This window comes from Aphis gossypii, chromosome X (genome assembly GCF_020184175.1).
Source record: "Aphis gossypii isolate Hap1 chromosome X, ASM2018417v2, whole genome shotgun sequence".
Lineage (NCBI taxonomy): Eukaryota > Metazoa > Arthropoda > Insecta > Hemiptera > Aphididae > Aphis > Aphis gossypii.
In genome coordinates, this window is record NC_065533.1 from 338,235 (window position 1) to 361,967 (window position 23,733).

Genomic DNA, 23,733 nt, shown 5'->3' on the forward strand with positions numbered 1-23,733 from the left:
TTATTACATTGATACCTATAAATGAGGTACTTAAATTACAACAATCAGTAATTTTAAATTGTATTAACTATATAATCGTACCTGTTAGCGTTTAAATCTAAATATTCGCCCAGCTCCCGTAGTGTGGATGGTAATCTTGGACTAACACTTCTTCTGGCCTGCCGCATGTAAGACTCTGCTGTTGGCCAACTATAATTTAAAGCAGCTTCCTGGTTTCTATCAAATTTGCATTTCACAAAAATATTATTTATATTTAAGAATTTTAAAGTGCATTATAAGTTATCCTTACCTAACTGATTCCTCATCGTATATAACTTTTAGAGCTTTAGTCTCTGTCTTTGACCTTTCAATTAAAGTTGTCCTAAAACGTTTTATAAGTTGTTGCTTATTAAATGTTGGACCATAAGCTAAATGTGTGTGAACTTTATTTGGTATGATGGTGCCGTTTTCCAGTTGGATTAGTGTCCCTTTACAGTATACATTAGGTGTTGCACAGACATAGTAACTGTAATACCGTTTTACATGTATTTCTATAATTTTTTAATAATAAAAAATTGAGTGTGACTTACCGTTTACCACCAATGGTTTTATTGATTTTATAGTAGAATCCGTCGTGTTCCATTTTTAAAAAAAAAAGTAAGCAAACAATGGTAAAATAATTTTTACGGGATAAAAATATTTAAAAAAACTGATCAAATAAAATAGGACTGTTTTAATGACCAAATAACACGTACAATGATGCAGAGACAAATGACAATAAATCGAGAATTAGGTATACATTCGTAAATATTCCACATTTATCAAATAAAAAAATAACAATGAGCTAAAAATAAATATGGTTTTTATTTTTAGTGAGTCATAATTGACTCCAGGATAAATAATGCCTATTTTTTTTACGCATTGGCAATTGCTATAATATATTGATATCTTTTCGGCTAAAATATCCAAGATTTTACGTGCCGCCATATTATAATTACCATTACTATTAAAATAACCGCATAAGTAGGTAATTTAATACAATATGTGCGTTGAATTGTTAGTCGACATTCAGCACATAAATATTTTTATAACAACATATATATATTTATATATGGTATAGGTTTTTGTTAACCCTAACAGCGATTGAAAGACAAAATAAATATAATATATTTTTCAACTTCATTGTTTTCATATTGACTAGGTATTTAGTTTTAACAATATACGTCATGCAATGTAACAGAAATATCTGACAAACGAAATAACTTATGTTCTGATCAATATTTATAATATTTTTGTTTTTATATCATACGTATAGCCGTATAGGTATAACATAAAAATATAACATCTTTTCGTTCTATTTTCAGTATTAAAAATTGAAAAAATCGTCCTATGGGCTATGACACGTACAGACTGCAGCTTCAATAAATTATTGATAAAAATAAAATCGGGTAAGTGGATGTCGCTCTGCTGTACAGTAGGTTACAATAATATCATTGTATAAGAAAAACGATTCTGAGCGGAGACGGTATGTCAGTCTGGGTAAAAGAACATAAATATTACATTTCGTCCAAATTTGAATTTAAAATGTCTGTAAAAAAAAACTGTGTTTATGTATTTTTTAGATTTTTTGGTTACAGTATGAACTATTTATGAGGATCTTTGTTTTAAATTTTCAATCCTTAGTTATAATAACTGAATATTTTATATTTTTTTAATTACAGTGATTGATAATTTTCGATATTTTGATAAATTTTGTCAAAATTTTCACATTTACATATAATATATACAACATACATAGGTATATAGATCTAAATAATAATTTCATTACATAGGTACCTACTTATTTTGATAAATATATTATTATATTAACATATTTTTTGGTGATATAAAATTATATATAATCGTAAAAAGGTAGGTAGAGTAATTAAAAACATTTTAGAAGTGAAGAAAAGGGTTGAAGTTTGAATTTCCGAAGATGCTCACTCAGAGTCTTTTATTATATTCCCGGGCCTAATAATGGATGTTTTTATCTAAAATGTTCCATACAACAACACATCATTAATTAGTTTATTTTAAATTATTTAGTTTTAGTTATGTGTTCATAATAAAATAACCAATAGTTTATACAACCATACGAGTATCTATAGGTAAACCTCGTCACTGATTAGTGCAAATGTGTACCTAATGTATTATCGATATGAATATTAAAATTTCTTTATATTAGACATTATAAATATTATGTTAATATACTTTACAAATTATATTTCTATAATGTATAGAATATAGATTTTTTATTTCTAAAACACTAATTCAACACTCACAACTTTAGGGAATGGGTCCCTAAACACATTGGCTATTAACGAAACATTAAGTAATAGGGATAATACATTTAAATCACAACAAATTCAGTAGATACCAATATAGTAGTATATCCACCTGTATATATTAAATCGTGTCACAGTTAATAACTATTTTTTTAATCTTTAATATTTTTAAAACATTTAGTTTTGTAGGTATACCTACCAACCTATCTGCCTACAACATTTTGAAAGACTTGTTTTGTTTTTAGACATTTTAATATTTACATACTAAGAGACAAAAGCTAATAAAATCATATAATTATTATGTATTACTATAATAGTATATAATTTTTAATACTAAATTATAAACGGTTTTCAGCTCTTTTTAAAAGAGTAAATTCATATGCATGGATTTCGTGTGGCATGTATTTATAACTACAGTTTAAAAATAATTACCATTAGTTTTACAACTTGGGTATACAACTTGGAGATTTAGAAAACTTTATTTTCGTGATATCGTGTTATTAAAATGTGTTAATGTAGATATTATACTAATGTAAGTTGATCCAATGTGTGAATAGTACCTATGTAAGTTTTTACATGGTAAAAAAAACTCATGTTAGCTCCTATACATTAACCACGTTAATCTGTGATAATTGGAAGTTAGGGTATGTATAGTAGTTTGGGCCCCCACACGAACATGTTCAGTGGGGCACATTATTTTCTTGAAGAATCAATAAAAATAGTCTATAGAAGGGATGGGCAACTGGCGGCCCACGTACCTCTTTTTTCAGGCCTACGCTACATTTTCAAATTAATTTTTAAAAATATAAAATGTTGACATAGTTAACATAAGCTAATAGATTATCACTTTAAGTGATTCACTTATCAGCAGGGGCGTCATTGGGTATACATATCGCAGGGTATACATTGGCGGCCCTATTTTTCCCCTTATCATATTATTGGCCTGCAGCCTCAATTTTATGCTGGCGTCAATGTATCAGTTAAATTGAATTGAATATGATATAAAAATATTTTATAGACGACACTGTATAATCTACTAGTCTAGATTACATAATGGCATATCGAATAAAAAAAAAGTAGCTTGCTGATTACTAATTAAATCTAAATGAAGAACAAGTTCTAGTGGGAGCATAGGGTTCTATTTTTATTATAATAGGCATTTTGCAGATTTATTTTTTAACCTTAGTAATGTTAGAAATAACTCCAAAATGGCTACATTTAAATTTTTATTATTATAACTGTGGTCTGGTGGTGGAAAAATGAGGCCTCATAAAGTCATAACAAATTTGGCGGCCCTATATTAAAACTGAAATGGCGCCTCTGCTTATCAGTTTAGTCGTGATTATACTATTGCTGGTATTTAATATCTCGGCTGGCTCGCTAGAATTGGCACGATAATAACTTTGAGTTGCCCACCTATGGTCTATAATACAATAGTGAATAGATGTTTATAAGACAAGTATATTATTTTTATAATATATTAGCTGTCCAGACACGGCGTTGCCCGCGTATTAGTTTGTTTTTTGGCATTTTCGTAGGCTGTGTATTATTGTTATTAGGTATAAGAAAATATTTTTATTTTTTTTTAATTTGTAGTTTATTAGTGGTTACGGAGATCAATAGATCATAGAGTATAGTAAACTATTGAGTATGTCAAATTAATATTCATATAATGTCACTAATAATAACCAAAATTAATAATAAACAAAATCAAAGAGTAAAATATTTTTTTTTCTGTAACCTAGCGTCCTAGCGATTTATTGAATTCAATTTAACATTATAGCAACAGATCAGTTTCGTAACGTTTTACACAAAAGTATGTCAATTTTTTAAAAAAGTTAAAAATATATTAAAAATTTGAAATAAAAATTATCCTATCTTTTAAGTTGGACCAAATTACACACGTGTTTGGTTAATTTTATACAGATTATTTTATACTAATTATTAGGTTATTATAAAAATATTACAAAATTGTATATTTATCGATTTTGTTTTTTATCATATACAAACTATATTAATAATTGTTATTGTTATTTGTTTTACATCAATATTCAATGTATAACATACAAAATATATAAATTCAATGAAATATTTTATTTTAGGAGGCTAATATAGGCAGTTAAATATACGAATCAACAATCAGCAAAACATTTCGAATGGTTGGAGAAGTTATACCAACCCAAGGTTTATAAATTTTCTAATAACCTACATACCAACCATTGATTATAATCAATATTACCAACTGTCAAATTCTATTTTTCGGCTAAAATATTGTCGGCTGTTATATTTGTCGGCTACAATACTTTCGACTGTAATATTTATCGGCTAAAATATTTTCGGCTGTAATATTTTTCGGCTAAAATACTTTCGGCTGTAATATTTATCGGCTAAAATATTTTCGGCTGTAATATTTATCGGCTAAAATATTTTCGGATGTAATATTTTTCGGCTAAAATACTTTCGGCTGTAATATTTATCGGCTAAAATACTTTCGGCTGTAATATTTTTCGGATAAAATACTTTCGGCTATAACATTTTCGGCTAAAATACTGTCGGCTTTAATATTTTCGGCTAAAATATAGCCCCTCAAACGTTCGAAGCTACAAAACAATAAATAATAATTATTAATAACACAGAAATGAAATTACGAAAACTAAAATTATATTTCTATTATAAAATATTTAAACTTAGGAGATATCCATAAGCTATTTAAGAATAATATTGTGTAAGTTACTTTCATAAGTAAATATCATACCTTCATCATTATTATATATTTATATGTTATACAGATATTATAGACGTATAGTAGGTTTTGTAAATTAATACATAGGACATTTTTTCTATGCAATATTTGTATGATTGCTGAATCCAACAGTGGGGCACCGGGACCCCCACAGGCTGCAGCGTTGGGCAAGCGGGGTCCTCGTGGTCTTGTCCTAAATAAAGATAAAACCTAACTTAACTTGCAGTAGCGCAATTAATCCAAAAAAACCTCCTCTAACTTGTACAAAGCTTAACCTAACCTATGGAAAAGCATATGACTATTGAATGAATTTTCAATTTCCTGGGCCCCTAAAGAAAAATTGCTCATATAACAGCTGAATATTTCGATAAATACATTACGGGGGAGGGGGGGGTCCCTATTCCCTATAAACCCAATAAGAACAAAATTGACTATAAAAAAAAAAACGGAGGGGCCCCGGCCGCATTCGCGGCCCAGCGGCCATGGCCAGGCCGACACTGCTCTTTTCGTTTTTTGACTCGGATCTCTGACATATTACACAATATTTATTACGAATCCCAATGAACAGTACTTTTTTTGTCCTATATCCAATTATTGTAGCCTGTGAATTGTTATTATTAAAAATGATTATCGTGTTTCATATTTGTAAGTTAACTCGTTACAGAGATTTAATATTTGGTATGTATAAAAGGCTGCTTAGAACAATTTTTTTATTTGTGTTCGAGTATAGAAACTTTGAAAATTATGTTTGGCAAATTTTGGTACGTTAAATGAATTTGTTTGCAATAATTTCGGACCTCTCGGTAAAACCATTCAAAAGCTTATAAACAAATAGTTATGCATCAATACAATTTTAATATTCTTTATTAATTATTTCTTTATTTTAATTTTTATTTCAATTTTAATATTCTATATTAAAGTATTTCGAGTATATATAGTTAAAAATTTAAATAAAAATATTAATAATAATATAATAAACATAAATAAATAATTAGGTAATAATAATAATATTTACTACTCCAGATAACGCGTCATATTTGGTCTTATAACTACGTTTCGACCATTGTCCATCAGCTACTACTGTAATCATTGGTACACCGTCAATATCAATATCTCCATGTTGTATGGCAAGTTTACGTTCTTCTTCTCCAGCCTTTTTAATTTCGTCCCATGCTACTCCGTGTACAGCTTTGGCTGAGCTTGATTGTACTTGTGTCTTGTATATACCCACTACACGACAATGGCGGTACATCAAGAAATGCGGCAAACTCCGCGAGTTGAGTGTGCCCAATTCCTAATTTCATATTTTAGTTACATAATATCAATAATATATAACAAAAAATAATAATATTTTATTCATTATTTTACTTTACAATAGCTATTTACCAATGGACTGGCATGCATTCACTACAGCTTTATTAACTAACATGTACTGATTTTGTTGAATATTTTCCGAATATAATTTTGTTTCAATACAACATACTTAACACTTAAAAACAAATACTGAATAAAAGCCATGTATCATTTCTAATTGAAAGTCCATGTCAATAAATGAGCATCCAAATGGTCCTTAATGCCTTATTTGTATTTATTGTATGAGAAATGCAATATCTACAATTCGCCCACCGACTAGAGAACTACAATTAAAATTCAAATGTCATATACAATACATATAATTTTAATATTATATTATAATTAAAGTATTAATTATTACCCTCTATAATTAAGATTCGCATTTTTATCATTGGTTTCTGTGAATAAAGTATGTGTATGTGATGGAATGTTTATGTCACTAAAATTAGTTAGGTAAACATGTAAGTTTTAGCTTTTTACATAAATCTATTTGATTAAAATATTATTAACTTACTCTGATAGAGGCCAAAACGTTTCATCTAGGCAAGGTTTACTCCTATAAAATTAGAATAAATAATAATAATACAATTATTGTTGTACTTACCTAATTAATTTCAAAACATTTTCAATTAAAAAGTATTTTTGTTGAATTCCGGAAGAAAATTCAGCTTGAAAAAATTTAGTGATGTAAATATTGGATGCACTTACTCTAAGTGAGACAATAACGATTGATCTGGTGTCAATGGTGATGTGTCAACAAAATTACTTCCCGTTGCCTCTTCAACATAACTATTCAGATATAAATTTAAAAAAAAAAATGTTGTAGTTGAAAATTCATAAAAATGTTTGTTCTAAGATTATATATAAACTTAAATGATTTTAAGTATTTGTTATTATTCAAATAGGTAGTATAAGTCGTAGATTCTTGAAAATTTCACCAGTTATTTAGGTTGGCATTTTCTTAACATATTTTAATTTTTTAAATATTTCGCTTATTTTAATGCTGTTTATATGCATTTTTATAGTACCTATTCGGTTTTGTTTGGTTTTTTTTTTTTATAATTATCGATAACATTTTTTTTTCAGAATACTTGAAAATTTAATACAAAGTTCCTCGTATAAGTTAGTCGTATAGTGATTCAAAAATTATAAGAATACATAGACACATTTTTTTATTACCGTTTGAAGTTCAAATATTGACAAAAATTCATCAAAATCATAAATATTTGGGCATTCGTGTAGCAGGTGATCTACCGCAGAGGGGTGATCTGCGAATTCAGGACGAGTGATCTACGTTTTAATAGTATGAAAACACATTATATTTTTTTATTACGAGTACGTCATATTATACAAATATTCGTTAAATATAAAAATAAAAAATAATTAGCTAAATATAATAATAATTTCAATTACAGTAAACGTTTTTAATATCATTTAAAAATTTTAAAAAAGATTTTCAACATTAATTGATCTCCACCATGCTTCAATCAGATGTCGAGGTAAAAGTTCCGATGTAGTGCCATGCATTTTTCGAAGTATTTTCATTTTCAGATGTGACCAAACGCATTCTATTGTCTGGGTGTTGGCTGCTGTTAGTGGGTCGACAAAGTTTTTAGAATGGTTTACAGTCAAATGATTATAACCTGTATTTTGTAAAATTGTATATGGTTTCCATTCATCTGACATTATTGTTGTTCCTGGGAGTATTTCTTTTTCAATAATTGGAATAAGTGTAGCTCTATCTCGACGTTCAACAACAAAAAAACGTTTTTCAAGAAAACCATCATGCCGCCAACACATTCCAAAAATCCAAGGTCCTTCTACTCGTTTGCCATAATTTCTATTCCTGTTATTAGGAGGAATATTTTCAGAATCAGAATCAGAACTATCGTCGTCCGTCAAATTTGCACCTCTATGATCACCCAGTAGAATCCTGCCTCTATTATATTTTCTTTTCCCTCGTAGTAATGACTCGTCAATTTGAACACATTCATTAGGTCCACCCATAGGTTTCCGATTTTCATAAATAGTACAACACACATCGCGGCATAAATTGTACCAGTCTACCACTGTTTTATTAGAACGTCCTGTAAGCCGACAAACGTTTACAATACTCATGTCTTCTGACCAGTAAAAAACTAACTCTAAAATTTGTCCCAGCGACAATTTAGAATTACATTTATTATTCAAATCCGTATAAGTAAAAAATTTATTGTCTTGACGCAGAGACTGGAATGTTTGGCATCCTTTTTTTACGCATCTTAAACTTTGGTACTCACGTTGTTCACCAGAAGCCAGTCGTTTTTTTCTGATCACAATTTTTGTTTCGGAATCACATTTTTTACAATTTGGCGTTTCACTGTCATTCGGAAGTAAATTGTGAAGTTGTAAAAAATTTACAGTTGATTTTTCATCAGCAATTATTTTATAAAATTCAAACGCACGCATTATAGACAATCTCCGACCAACGAACAATTTGAAACTAACCTATTCAGCAACATTGCTAATGACTCGTAGTGTATTAATCGTTATCGCAATACTGTCCCACTGCGGTCTGCGATAATGTGCGAATAATAATAGTATAATATAATATAATATAATAATAGTATAATATAATAATATTGTAGATCACCAATTACACCTTGTATACTACGGTAGATCACCTGATACCCCTTAAAAGAGGTAGTAGATCACCTGCTACACGAATGCCAATATTTGCAAATTATTTTGTAGTTAAAATTTATAAAAAATTGTTGTACCTATAAGTAGCTAAGAATTGAAAATTTAATACAAGATTCTAAATAAGTTTAGCTTACAATAATTTTAAATAACTTGAACGTTGGACAATTAAAACATTTTATCTTTGGTATACATTTTTACAAAATCCAAAATTCACTCGTAAAATAGGGTTTTGTTATAGTTAAAAATTACTATAGTCGTAGAAATTTGAAACACAAACCACCTTTTTGACCACCCGATTAAAAATATATTATATTTTTATATTATACAATATATATTATAATAGGATATATTATTATATCCTAGGCTGACATATCATCTCTGTTCAGAATTGTTTTTCGTATACAATGATAACTATAATTGGATTCAAATTTAAAACTCCTTAAAATTGAAATATTGTAATATTGTATATTTAATGAACCAAAATAAAATAAATATTATATTAAAATTATTCGGTGAAATGCTTATAAACAAATTGTGCCAATATATATATATTTAATATTTTTCAACTGCTAATGTAACAATATATCAGGAATCTTGTCTTACATCTTCATGGTTATTGACCCAACAAATAAAAAGTTTGATTTTATTATTTTGTCGTATTATGTAAACCTTTGAATTTAAAACGATTATATTAATTTCAATAAGTATAACTCATAACTCATAAGAAACCTTGTATTAATATTTTAAGATTTTTTAGGCAGCAATTAATCTCTTTTTTACCAACATTTAAAAAAAATACTTAGATAAATTGAAAATTAAAATTGTAGACAAATAGCTTAAAATAAATCAAAATATTGTAAAAATTTAACGTGTGTATAAATAACGCTAATAAACATTTTATGTTAAATGTCAAGTATTAAGAAGTTTTAAAGAATCGTTTTTGAGTTACCGCGTATTGAAAAAATCGATATTTTTGAAAACTGTTACATTTTTTACTTTTAACTCCCTAAAGTACCAACTAGATACGATTTTCTACCAAAAACTATCCTTAAAATTGAAGCACTTTTACTGCTCCAAAACGTGATGACAGATACAAAATAAAATATAACTATGTATATATGATGTCAATATTAGTCTTTTTAGAATAAGATTAAAAAAAAGTAGAATAAAATATTAATTTAAATATTTAATTTTTATTGCATATAAAATAAATCATTTTTAGTAGTTTTACTTACATGATTGGCGTTACAAAATCTATGTTTACGCTTTCAACATCGTTTCGCACTGTGAGTACATTAGTGTAGTAACTATAAATGCATGATTTTGAGAAAATCGAGTTTTTAAGTTTTTCATATCTTAAATCACTGATAAAAGAAAAAGTATTTTATTTAAATGTTTGAAACTTTGGTATTATATAATATTATTAATTATATTAAGTGTTTTAAACAAATTTACTGTGTTTAAATACTATTGAACAATGTTTTTTATCAATTAAATAATTTTTTTTTAGTTACTACACTATTGCATTTTAATATTTACTTTAAAATGCCTATTAGAATGTAGAATATAACTTAGTAACTAAAAATATTAACAAAAAAAACTCAGTTGTATTTTAAATGAAGTCCTTTTAATTAAAATTATAAAAAAATCAAACATTTATGATTATTTTTTACTATACTTAGTGAAATAGTTATTAAATAAAAATTAAAAAACCTTAAAATAATTTTTTTTTTATATTTTTTTTGTAGTATTTTTTTTTGCTGGAGCAACTTTCTTGATGTTTGATGGTAGCTTATTAATACTTGAATTTTTACTTGACTTTGGTCCGGTACTTTCTTTATTTTCTGTAGATAATTTATTATAAAATTCATGATACTGCTCTGGAATTAAGTTGGAATGACATAAAGAAAGTAAATCTTGTTTTTTTGTAATTGATATTTTTGGTGGTTCTGTATAAGCTTGTTTCATAATTATGGTACTTTTTTCAGGGTAAGATTTATTCCGTTTACTGTAACTGCGTATATCAATTGTTTTATAATCAGGTTGGGAAAAATCTGTCTTATAATGTACAATAAATGGTTTTTCTTTTTTAACATTCACTTCTACAATGTCACCCATCAAAAATTTTTCTCCTTGCTCATTAACATTAAAATTTGTTCCAAGTTCATTACATAAAGTAGATAGGTCGAAGAAATCTTTTGTATCCATTTCAGTTGTGGTATAAGGTTTTCCATTTTTTTTAGCTAATTTTATTATTGAAACCCACTGTGCTGGAATATACACTGGACCACTTTTCAATGCACGTTGCTTTTGTGTCTCAATACGACTGTGCATAGAATCAACTGGCATTTGAGTATGACCAGTAGTTAAAAATTTGTGAGTTATCTCTGGTACATCTAAGAACATCACAATATACATATAAACTGAGTAAATAAACCGGTTTTTATTCTGACCATTACAATTATCAGAATAAAATATTAATTTTTTATCTTTATCTGTTACAAATGTTTCAATAAATTTAATGATACAACTGCCTATTTCTACAGCTCCTCTATTACCAGTACTCTCATTCCATACAAAACAATGCCCTTCTTTAGTGCATGAATTGAAAACTGTAAAATTGTATGTAGCAAGTCTTCTCTTATAATAAAAAGATGATACTTCACCAGATGGTGTTGGTAATACAGCTTGTAGATCATAAAAATATAATCCTATATTATATTTATTAGTGCTTATTGCAGTAGTATCTTTAATAATTTCATTTCTAGCATCTTCTTTGGCCTTAATATGTTTTTCAAATTTGTTTATTAATTCTTCAGATTTTGTAGTTGTATTTTTATACTCTTCACAAACAGCACATTGATCTTTTTTAGGAGTAAAAAAACCAATATTAAATTCATGATTGAAGATGTCTTTGTAAGTATGTTTTTTCACAGGTTGAAGAATCGAATTATCAGAACAAAAAGTTAAATACATACGATACATTTCAGAAAGTGTTAAGCTACCATCAATAAAATCTCTGGTAGTTTGGCTTCTAAGATAGTGTGACTCTATTCTTGGATAAGAATTAATATGATTTCGAACAATAACTTTAGCTTCTTCAGTAACAATTATTCTATTTTCAATGTGTTTACCTCTTGGATCTCTTTCAGTACTTCCAGATTCAGTAAGCTTTTTCCTAGCAGTTGTTATATTTGTATCATTAATGTTTAATGTTGCTTTGAAAAACTTCTTACATACACGGGTTATTGGGGTATTTACACCAGTATTGAAATAAAATTGATAGTTACTTGTCCTCTTTGAATCAATTTTTTTGTATTGGTACTTTGGTTCTATGATTTCCATGTGATTATTTATGAAATCTCGCTGTCTGTTGATATCTCCAAGTGCCCAAAACTGGTTAAAAATAATTTCCCTTCCTTCATGAACAATTTTTTCAGAACACTTAAGTCTACAGGTTACTCCACAAGGTTCTAGTAATTTCCTTTTTGGTTTTTCTATTCCTTTTGTTGTAATATAAGAATCTCCTAAATTTCTTTTGTTTTTTTTAATTTCTCTTTTCCACATATTTTGATTCCTTTTCCTTTTTCTTGATCTTTTTTCTTTTTGAGGAGTTTCATTATTTATTGGGAGAGCTGCAGGGTTGTCTTCAAGAATAATATTGTTAGTATCTTCATATTCAAAATCTTGAATCGCATTAATGTCGATTGAAGGTAACTCTATATTATTACAATCAAAGTAACCTAAATTAATATTTACTTCATCTTTATGGATAGAAAATTTGTCATTTTTATCCTCAATTGTGTTGTCTTCTTTTAAATTGTTTGAATTAACACACTGGAAAATGAAATTATATTACTATGGCTTATGTTATATTTTGTTGGGATACTTTATTTTTTTGTAAATAATATAATATAACTAATTATTTTATAACTTAATTGAAATATTAAAGCTAAAATTCAAGGAAAACAGTTGCCTAATCAAAAAAAAAAATATAGTTAGTACAATATTACCTCTGGGATTTCAAAATTTTCATTACTCAAATTGATCATAGAATTTTGATCATTAATATTCAAATCATTATCTTGTATTTCTGCGATAGGAAATGTTGGAAGCCATTTATCAAAGGTGTATTCATCTGGACACTGAAAACAAAATGTCAAATTGTTATAGTTACCTAATAAAACTTATAATGTATAATCCTTATGTTACAACTTTACAAGTTGGTAAACAATTTATATAATAATATGTACTAGGTATGCTAATAATATAATGAACCTAAAATAATATATCAACATTTATGTTCACATAATAATGCTACAATTATTATGTTCCTATAGTTAGTTTGATTGTATCTAATTATTATTATTTATAGATATAAAAATACACAAATATTTAAATTATATAGTATTTACATGATATTTATACCTTAGGTTCTGGTATCTCATGAAAAGTTAAGTCTTCATCAGTGCCAAATAATGAACTGTCTTTTTCATTCTATTATACAATAATAATGTAATATTGTGGTTTATACACATAAAAATATAGTTATTGATTCATATAAAAAAATTCAGTTATTATGTTCCTATAGTTAGTTTGATTGTATCTAACTATTATTATTTATAGATATAAAAATACACAAATATTTAAATTATATAGTATTTACATGATATTTATACCTTAGGTTCTGGTAGTATCTCATGAAAAGTTAAGTCTTCATCAGTGCCAAATAATGAACTGTCTTTTTCATTCTATTATACAATTATAATGTAATATTGTGGTTTATACACATAAAAATATAGTTATTAATTCATATAAAAAAATTCAGTTTTAATTGTATGAGCCATGAGGGTAAAAACAAAACTAGTAATAATATTATCATAGGTACTTACCATCGAGACTGAAATTAGTTGCTGAATATAGTTAGTTTTGCTTGATTTTGCTAGAGAAAGCATTCGTTGTGTTCGAGATTGAAACGCCATTATTATTAATTAAAACAAACTCGCCATGTAATATTTAGTAAAAAAGTATGACAATAACAAGGCGTATAGTAATAAATTAATATTACAGAATTACATTACAGAATGTATAATTTGTTGTTAAGATAATACAATATTGATATCATGTTCTATTTATAATTCTTTATATCAATAATTATGTTGTTTTGAGATAATACACTAATGCACCCGTATTATTGAACATACGTTTGTGCATTATAGTAATAACTCAATATAATACACTACTGCATGGATTGAATTTATTTATTTCCTTTAATGTTGTACCATATTATATTGTTTAACGCTTTTAATTTTGCCAGTACGACATAATACACTAGTGCATTGGAAAGAATGCTATTTTTACCATAAGAAAACATGTATAACTCAAAATCGTCATTTTTCGAGTTACTACACTAATGTACTCACAGTGCGGTTTGTTGATGTACTAGCTGCTTCTCTAAGGATTATAGATATAAAAACAGTATATGTAATTTTATTTTATTATTTATTAACCCTATCTGATACATAAGTTGAAATTTATAATTTATAAATTTCCCAATTTAATTAAGAATTTTGAGCGTTTATACTCAATATTTTATGTTTTTTAATAAATATTTTACTTTACATGAAAACATTAAATTACATACATTTTAATGTTTTATACAATTAATTATTATAATAGCAATGTCTCAGATAAAGTTCAATTAGAAAGTGTTAAAAATTACTTACGATTTTTTATTTTTTAAATTATTTAACAGTTTTTGTAAACCTTTTTTTCCAACACTCCTTTTTTTTGTGCGAAATTTTTTTGGTGAAATTTTAATAAATAACACAGTCACAAAGTAAAACACAAAATAAAATTCAACGCTGGTTATTGACTGTTGAAAACTTGAAGCATAATTGACATTTAGGCGAAACAAAAATTACTAATTTGATAACACATTTGTATTTTTAACTTAGTATTTTATCATAGTATTAGCAATTATATAGGTTGCTACCTACCACATTATCGTTTATTCTAAGAATCGTAATATTAATACACACAGACCCAATATTTAATAATTTAATATTGATTTTGGTAGAATACTATTGGTATATTAGGGCTAGGTGTGGGGGGATCTAAAATTGTATCATAATTCATAATATATCTTCATATAATATTATTTATATTAAAATTATAATACCACTGTCACAATGTGCGTTTTCCAGTGCGGCTGCATGCATATATTTTATGTCAGACCAATTTCATAGTATCAAAACATTCGAAACTATTTCTGGACATTATTACGGGCGCGCTGAATGCCGATAACGATAACCACAGGGAGCGACGCAGCACAGATACGGGCAAATATAATTTCATTGTGGTGGGGGGGAAATTGTATTCGCTGCTGCAACGACCGTAGGTAGCAGCACATTACAGCCATTAATATTCGAAAAAATTGAAATCTTTACGTAAAAATTGTTTTACGCCGGAAAGAACCGAGAAGACTACAGTCATAATTAAGAAACGAAATTCTCACCACAGAAAAATGGGAACTTTTACTGTGCAATGTTGCTTTTATTTTTTTGATATCACTAATACAAAAAAAGTTATTTGAGTTTGAAAAAAAAACGCAAAAATAATGAATTTTGAAACAATAATAACTTTTTTGTATTAGTGATATCGAAAAATTAAAAACAACGTTGCACAGTCAATGTTCTCCTTATTATGCGATGCAAATTTCGTTTCTTAATTATGACTGTAGTCTTCTCGGTTCTTTCCCGCGCGAAACGGTTTTCAACGACGAAATTATACATGTGTAGCGTCCTCTTAAGCTTTTTTATGATGTAACCAACGATATAACTTTTATATAGAATTGTTTCAATATTAGAATTACATTTTACCTTCGATGGTCCATCAGCCACACGTTTTTTTAAATTACCTTCTTCTTCGTCTTGATTATTTTGGTTGTCAGTAAATATTTTAAATAGTGTCTGATACTGTGGTAAAGAAGTAGTTCCCAAATCTTCTTCACAGTTGCTTCTTGGTGAATGACTTGACATTAGATTATTTAATAATAATGTTTTGTATGCTGAAGCAAACATCATACAATTAGGGTTATTATTTCTATAACCTAAAGCACGTAATGCACCAAACATATTTTCCAACCAATCTTGGTTGAAATTCCGTAATAGAAGAGACCGAACACCACAATTTCGCATAGTGGAACAAATTGTCTGAAATCCTGTTGAATTCAAATAGGTTAGTGTCAATGTAAAATGATATTATATAATGGATTAGGCCAGTCTTAAATAAAAGTATTCAAATACTTTGGAAGTAATAAAATAAATATTTATATTCATAATTAAATGCCATTTTTATTAAATATTCAAATTTCAAGTATGTAATAAATATGTATAAATAAGTATAAATTATTTTCAAAATAATTATCTGTATCTGACAAGTACTACTTCAATACTTTTAAATTTATTTTTATAAGACTGAATTAAGAATAGATTATAGAACAATAATAATATTATAATATATAATTTTAAAATATAAAAAAATATTACTTTTAATGGTTTTTACCCAGTTCTTTAGAGTGGGTGGTTGGGGTTTTGAACGTTCCTTGGACACAGGATTTACAAAATACATTGTATCGAGCACTTTTAAAGATTCTCTCCAAAGCTGATGATGAGGAGAATTTGGTTTGACAGCTGTACGAAATATTTTTCCATCCACCATCTTATCATAACTACCATTAACCGAATCAAACAGTTTATCAAAAAATAAACATAATATAGTTGTATCTTCAGCTTTTTGATTCATTATGTTCTTTGCTAAAATTAAAGTTAAAAACTAAATTAATATATGATCATAAACATTAATTTTTTAAACATCTTTTTTTATTTTACCTGATAAAATGTATGTTATATTATTATTACTTACATGATAAAAAAGATAAAATTGATGAAACTCGCTGACTAAAAACTTGAGAGGCATTCTTAACTTTCATCTTTTTTATTTCACCAGGAATGACATGTTCTCTTGTTAATCGTGGTAACATTTTGACATCTTGAGCGACACTATCCAATTTATATAAATCAACGATGTCCTTCCAACATGCTTCTCTTTGATGGCCATTGATGGCTAAGATTTTTACTTAAAAGGTTGTTACGAATACCTTTTAAGAGATGTGGAGAATCATACAAGTCATCATCATCAGCTTCTAAAGGCAGTGCCTTGTCGGTGTAACCATTCTTGTCTGTCCCATGCCATTCTCTTCAATTGTTGGTAGGAGGAGCAGCCCATGAGATGATTCAGGTCTTCAAAATAAGATTTTCTTGGACGTCCTCGTGATCGTTTGCTTGCTATTTTTCCTTCAAAAATGTTGGTGATGAAGTCATTGTGTCTCAGCAAATGTCCCACTAGTTTGACTTTTCTCTTCATTATTGATGTCCACATGCTTCTTGTTTCACCTATTTCTTCTAGTATTGTCTCATTTCTTTTCCGCTCTATCCATCTTGTTCTTGTCATTCTTCGCCATAACCACATTTCCATTGCTTCAAGTCTATCTCTTTCATACTTCCCAATCGTCCATGTCTCACATCCATACAACAGTAAACTCCAGATGTACGTTCTAATAAATTTCTTTCTTGTTCTAATACTCAGGTTTTTATTAGTTAGGAGGGTCTTTTTCTTTTCAAAAGCGTGTTTGGCCAAGGCAATCCTTCTTCTTATTTCCTCTTTAGATTTATTTTCTTGAGTGATCAAGCTTCCCAAATAACAGAATTCTTGTACTTGTTCTATTTTATCGTTTTTTAGTTTGATGTTGGCTGTCATGCTTTGATCATACTTTTTACTTACTACCATTGCTTTAGTTTTCTTGGCGTTAATCTTAAGTTTGAATTTGTTCAGGGTTAAGTCCAGGTAGTTAAGAATTTGGTTCATGTCTTCTTCGGAGTTTGCGAGCAGTGCTATGTCATCTGCAAAACGGATGGAGTGAATTTGCTGACCATTTATAATCACGCCTAGAGTGTTTTCTTTTACTTCGTTTATAGCCACTTCAATGAACAGATTAAACAGAATAGGAGACAAAGGGCACCCCTGGCGAACACCCTGTCTGATATTTGCTTCTTTTTTACAACCGTTGACATCTATTATAGTAGATTGCGATTTGTACAGATTAAGAATAAATCTCCTGTCTTTCCAATCAATGCCAGCATTTCTTAATGTTTCAAATAGGATAATCCAATCCACCTTGTCAAAAACCTTTTCAAGGTCAACAAAGGCCAGGTAAGTATCTTTATTCACGTCTATTCTTCATTCTAAAATCTGTCTCAATGCTAAGATTGCTTCTCTGGTGCCTCTTTGACTTCTGAACCCGAATTGGTCTTCGTGTAAATGAGCGTCTATTCTTCTTTTCAATCTGTTTTTAACAACGTTTAGAAGAATTTTGGAGGCATGTGAGAGCAGAGCAATTGTTCTATAATTTGAGCATTCCGTAGCATTCCCTTTTTTGGGTATTATGATGGTTCTACTTTGGATGAAATCCGGGGGAAGACTACCGTGTTCATAAGCTCTGGAAATGAATTTAAATAAGGATTTTTTCGTTTTGTCATCTAAACTCTTTAATATTTCTGCTGGGATACCATCAACACCAGTTGCTTTTTTATCACTTAGTTCCTTCAATGCTTTGTTAAATTCATCATCGTCAATTGGTGGTCCCTTCATGTTATTGTCTACTTCTTCTTCATTTTCAATGTATTGATCTTCAATTGTTATTTCTGGTCCCACATACAATTCTTCCATGTATTCCTTCCATCTGTTGGCTACTTTTTCATTATCGAACACAATCCTACCTTCTTTGTCTTTGACTATATTGCTTCTTGTCCTGGGTTCGTATTGTAATCTTTTCACTTTTGCGTACACTCCATTATTGTTACTGTTCATCATATATTCAATTTCCGCACTGTTTTCATCCATCCATTTTTCTTTGGCTTTCCTACATTCTGCTGTAACAGTATTCTTGATTTTTTTGTACTTATCGTACTTATCATACAAGTGAACAACCTTAATTCGTTCTACACCACAATCAATTTCATAAAATGTATCATTATATTCTTGATTTTGGCGCAAATAGAATGATTTTGTGTCATGCTTTTATTACATTCGTAATTTGATTTGCCAATTCATATCGTTTTGTTGAGCTTTCACAAAACGTATATGATATAGGCTGTTTAAAATTGTTGGTAATACCTTTTATCATAAACACTCAACTATGATCAGCAAAACGTTGGGTACGGTATAATCCATTATCCTCAAATCCAACAATGCAGCCAACGTTGTCATCATACTGTAACTGTGGTTCTAGACTCACTTCATCAAATAGAACCACACAATACTTTTCTTTTTCTTTTAAAGTTTTGACATTCTCTTTTAAAACTTTTAAAAGATTTTCGTCTAATCCGGCGCTGATTGGAATTTGGGATAGCAATGTTGATAAGGTTTTACGTGCCGGTAATATAAAAAGTTTCGAAAGTAATCGGTAGGACTTTGTACTTTGCTTATACAGTGACAAACAAAGTAGCTTCTCTTCAAGAGTAAACCTACGGCCTTTGGGACTATTTTTCGTTTCACGAAGTTGAAGTTTGGTGAATATAGCTGCTGCGGGTGTCATATCTTCAATGATTTTAGAATGCAAATATTTATCTGAGAATTTTTCAGCTACTTTAAGACGGTCCTTGAATGTTTGGCATTTTTTCTTTTCAGTCCGTAATAATTTTTGCATCATTACACCAGTAACGTAAAGAGATTTACATTTTGGTGTTAATAATTTGGAATGACGAATGCCAATTTTATTCAACATACCTGAATTTAACAATGTAAATAATTAATTAATTATGCCATGTAAATAGTATTTTAAATGAAATAGTAAAACAATAAATTTAAGTTGAATAAAAAGTGTAAGAGAACAAAAATTGGAAAACCAATAAATAAATAAATATATGTGTGTTATAATAAATAACAGTGCATTATAAATTCACACAATATTCAAGTCAAAAATTTAAAAATGTGATATTGCTTTGAATAGGTAATAAAGAATCAAATAAGTTATAAAATTTTAAATTGAAGGCAAATCATGAAAGGATAATAGAATTAAAATAATTAGCTTTTGAACCCAAAAGAGCCGATAGGGTATGCTTTAATCTACTACTAATAATACTTTATATTCATCCTAAACATTATTGAGCATTAAATATAGCAAAAGCAGCTGAAATTACACATTTTACCATCAATTTATTATAATATAATATAGTATATATAATAATATAATAATTTATAAATATATGCATTATTATTAGAAATAAAAAAAAATTGGTAATAAAATGTTGTAGGTACATCTGTTTTATAAATTAAAAGCAAATAATAACCATTATTTTGAGACTTTTTCTTTAAATTTGATTTTTTAACTACATCGTCGCGTTCATGCATATTATTTGTAAAAGCTATAAAAAAAATACAAACAATTTAAGCTTAAATAATAAGTTTTAAATAGTGTCATACATTAAACCAGCTTTTTTCAATAAATTGTTAATACAACATTACTTACCCAACACATCATTTTTTTCAACACTGTCCAATAATTTAAAACCACTTAATCCAAAAAATGTTTCATCATTGGTAGTATGGATGTATGGTGATTCAGTACTTGTAGATGTACAAGGTATATCATTCAAATCTATATTAGTATTAAAAGTAAATAAAATAAAATAAAATTTCAATGTCTAATTATTATACATATTAATGACTAGATGAAATTAATGTTTTTTTTATTTACCAGCAGAATTACTTAAGTTTAATGAAGGTACTGCATTAAAGTTCAAAACTTTTGTACCGGGACTGTAACAATCACTACTAAAATGAATGGAACATATACGCTTTTTATAATGAATATCATTTGATGACAATTCATTAAATTGATCAGATCCTATACCTTTAATCCACTTTTGTAGGAGATCTAAACGTTTTCTAGGATTAGGGAACCTGTGAGAAATACCACCTTAAACCCAACATTTACTGTTAATATCAATCTCAGAATTTTAATAGTTTGGGATAACAATAATTATAATAATAAAAATCATACCTTTATTGGTGCATCCTTTCACACAGCATCTGTAAGCGGCTCTTTCCATATTAAAAAATAATTAACAGATTAGGTAATAACTAATAGGTTATTAACATTAAACAATTAGCGATAAAATAAAAATGGCGCAAACATGACAAAAGACTAAAACAATATTATACGTATTATATAACTGTAAAGTCGTAAAATCATAAAACAAAAATAGACATAGACAAAAGTATTGTTTAATTCAACGGAGAGCAGTGTTGTACTGGTGACGGTATTTTTTGTATGCCGATGCGTGTAAACTCAGTAGCCTAATCATTCATATCCAAGTGAACACCCCCTGCCTTGTTCTATAAGTGTATAGGTTAGGTTATTATTTATAATGATAACAATAATACGATAAGTTTATAGTGTTTATTTTTAACCCAAGTGTAAATAAAATTTGTAATTTGTACAGTTTTGTCAGTTTAAGAGTTTGGAAAATTTCATGTTTAATTTTTCCATATCACTGGGCATTAAGGTTGGCCAACAAGATGGTAAGACATACCTTAGGTTAGGCTGAGTACTGCGTTTTCTGTCATTAGTAAAATAAACATATTTGATTGTCTAACCAGAGATCCGGTTCACTAACTAGTTATCTAATTAGTTAAACCAAAAAATATTAGGTATACATATCAATATAAGACGCTCCTCTTCACCCCGGTCGCCCAAAGCAGTTCGCAACGGTCGCGATGTTTTCGTCATCGCGTGTGCGGGTCGACTAGATATATTATAGTTCTTTTAGTCTTGTTTTTGTCGCTCTTAAGCTCTTTGCTGTTCGCAATAAAACGACGCCATATTCTGATGTGTGTAACGCACCGATCCGTGCCACCGTTATTTTCTGGAGATCATTCACTGTCTTGTTTATCTGTCTTGTTGACATTTGGCAACTTCTCCGTTTCCAGTTCGGTGTATTGCAGTTCGCAACATTAACGTGTCGACCAAGTATAGTCGTTCACGTCGTCCAGTTCGGACCAAAACCTCGTGGTCACCCGCTCCAGCTCAAGAGAATCCCAAGCAGTTCAGCATCCTGGTTTCCCTTAATTTTTGTATAATATTGTCTATTGAACAGCCGTTTCGTTTTCCCTTTATTGTTGGTTATATCCATTGTCTATGTATATATATTTTTTATGATATTAAATGTGTTATACTCTGGTATGGGACAGAGTATGCTTTAATTATTATTTAACTAATATTTTATTATTATAATTTTGTTAGTGCTGAGGCTGATCACCTCAGTTACTAGGTTTGGTCTTGTTATAATCTCAATAAAGATTAATTGTATTTAATTGTTATAATTCTCTTGTATATATATATATTTGTATTAGTGCTATTGTACCTAGTCCCAGGGTGTGCAAGTTCTAGGTGCTAACCGCAGAGCCAGGAGCTCCAACAAATACTATAGTAGGAAGTAGTATGAGTCGTTGAAGCCATGTCACCATGCTTTAATAGTCTGTAACAGTCAAGGAATTATTTTTTTTATAGATAAACAGACTACTTCACAGTACACTACTACAGACTTTAAGAGTACAGTGTCTACACTTCTTCATCGGTGGTTTAAAACAATTAACAGTTACTGTAACGTGCCACGTGCAAGCAGTAGAATAATGTAGTATCGAATGGTTTGTTTGTAAAAAATGAAGACTCTCAAAATATTTCCAAGGGTTTTTTTTTATTGAAAATTATTCTAAGTCCAAATAATTAAACAAATTAAACTTGTGAAAAATATTCTAAGTTCAGGAGACATAAATATTGAACTGAGTGACGTGAAGGTGCTCGCTCTAACTCTGATGGATCACGTCTAAAATGTGCCTAATCTGGGCCCCCTTATATATCATCCAGGGACTCCCGCGGTACCTTCAGGTCCCTGATGGTCAGCGTCACCTACATCCGCTTCTTCCCACGCCTCTGCGTTATCCGCGCGACAGTGTGCGTCGTCTATAATATTCTACCGGGTGACAATTACGCATCCACACATGTCGCCAGATAACAACCATATAGACATTATTTTCTAGCGGGTGGAAAGCACACGTGTGATGATACTTGATGCTTTCCAATTACAACTGCTCTTTTTAGGTCCCGACTTGATGGTTGTCTAGACTCGATTATTGCTGTCTAGACTCGATCATTGCTTTGCTTGGCTGCCCACCCTTAGCATAATTATAAGGATGTAGTATATATTATATTTACTATATAATATATTATGCCCATAGTGTTATGGTTATTATTGTCTACTGTATGTAATAATTTATATATTATATTTAATATAAGTATCAGAGCACGTTGCACTACTGTAGTACAGACTACAGACGTACAGACAGTAACAATAACAAGTTTTTATTTGTAACATAAATTAACAGTTACTACTCCTATTTTTTTTGTAAACACATACACTGTATTTTTTTGATAATAGGCAGTACTGCAGTAGAGATAAACCAGTAACAACAGATAACGGATTATAAGATAATTGTTTGTCATCAGTAGAGACCGGATTTATATGCACT

General features: G+C 28.8%; 1 protein-coding gene across 1 annotated transcript; it reads right to left on the minus strand.

Annotated features, from left to right (window-relative positions):
* Positions 1–10,836: 10,836 nt before the first annotated feature.
* LOC126551678 (uncharacterized) lies at positions 10,837–14,063 on the minus strand (the record flags this gene model as incomplete). Its single annotated transcript, XM_050205631.1, has 5 exons — positions 13,974–14,063; positions 13,761–13,832; positions 13,510–13,578; positions 13,095–13,226; positions 10,837–12,918 (listed from the first exon to the last, which is right to left on the minus strand). Coding segments are annotated over exons 1-5 (2,445 nt in total), but the record flags the coding sequence as incomplete, so codon positions are not given.
* Between the last annotated feature and the right edge of the window lie 9,670 nt (positions 14,064–23,733).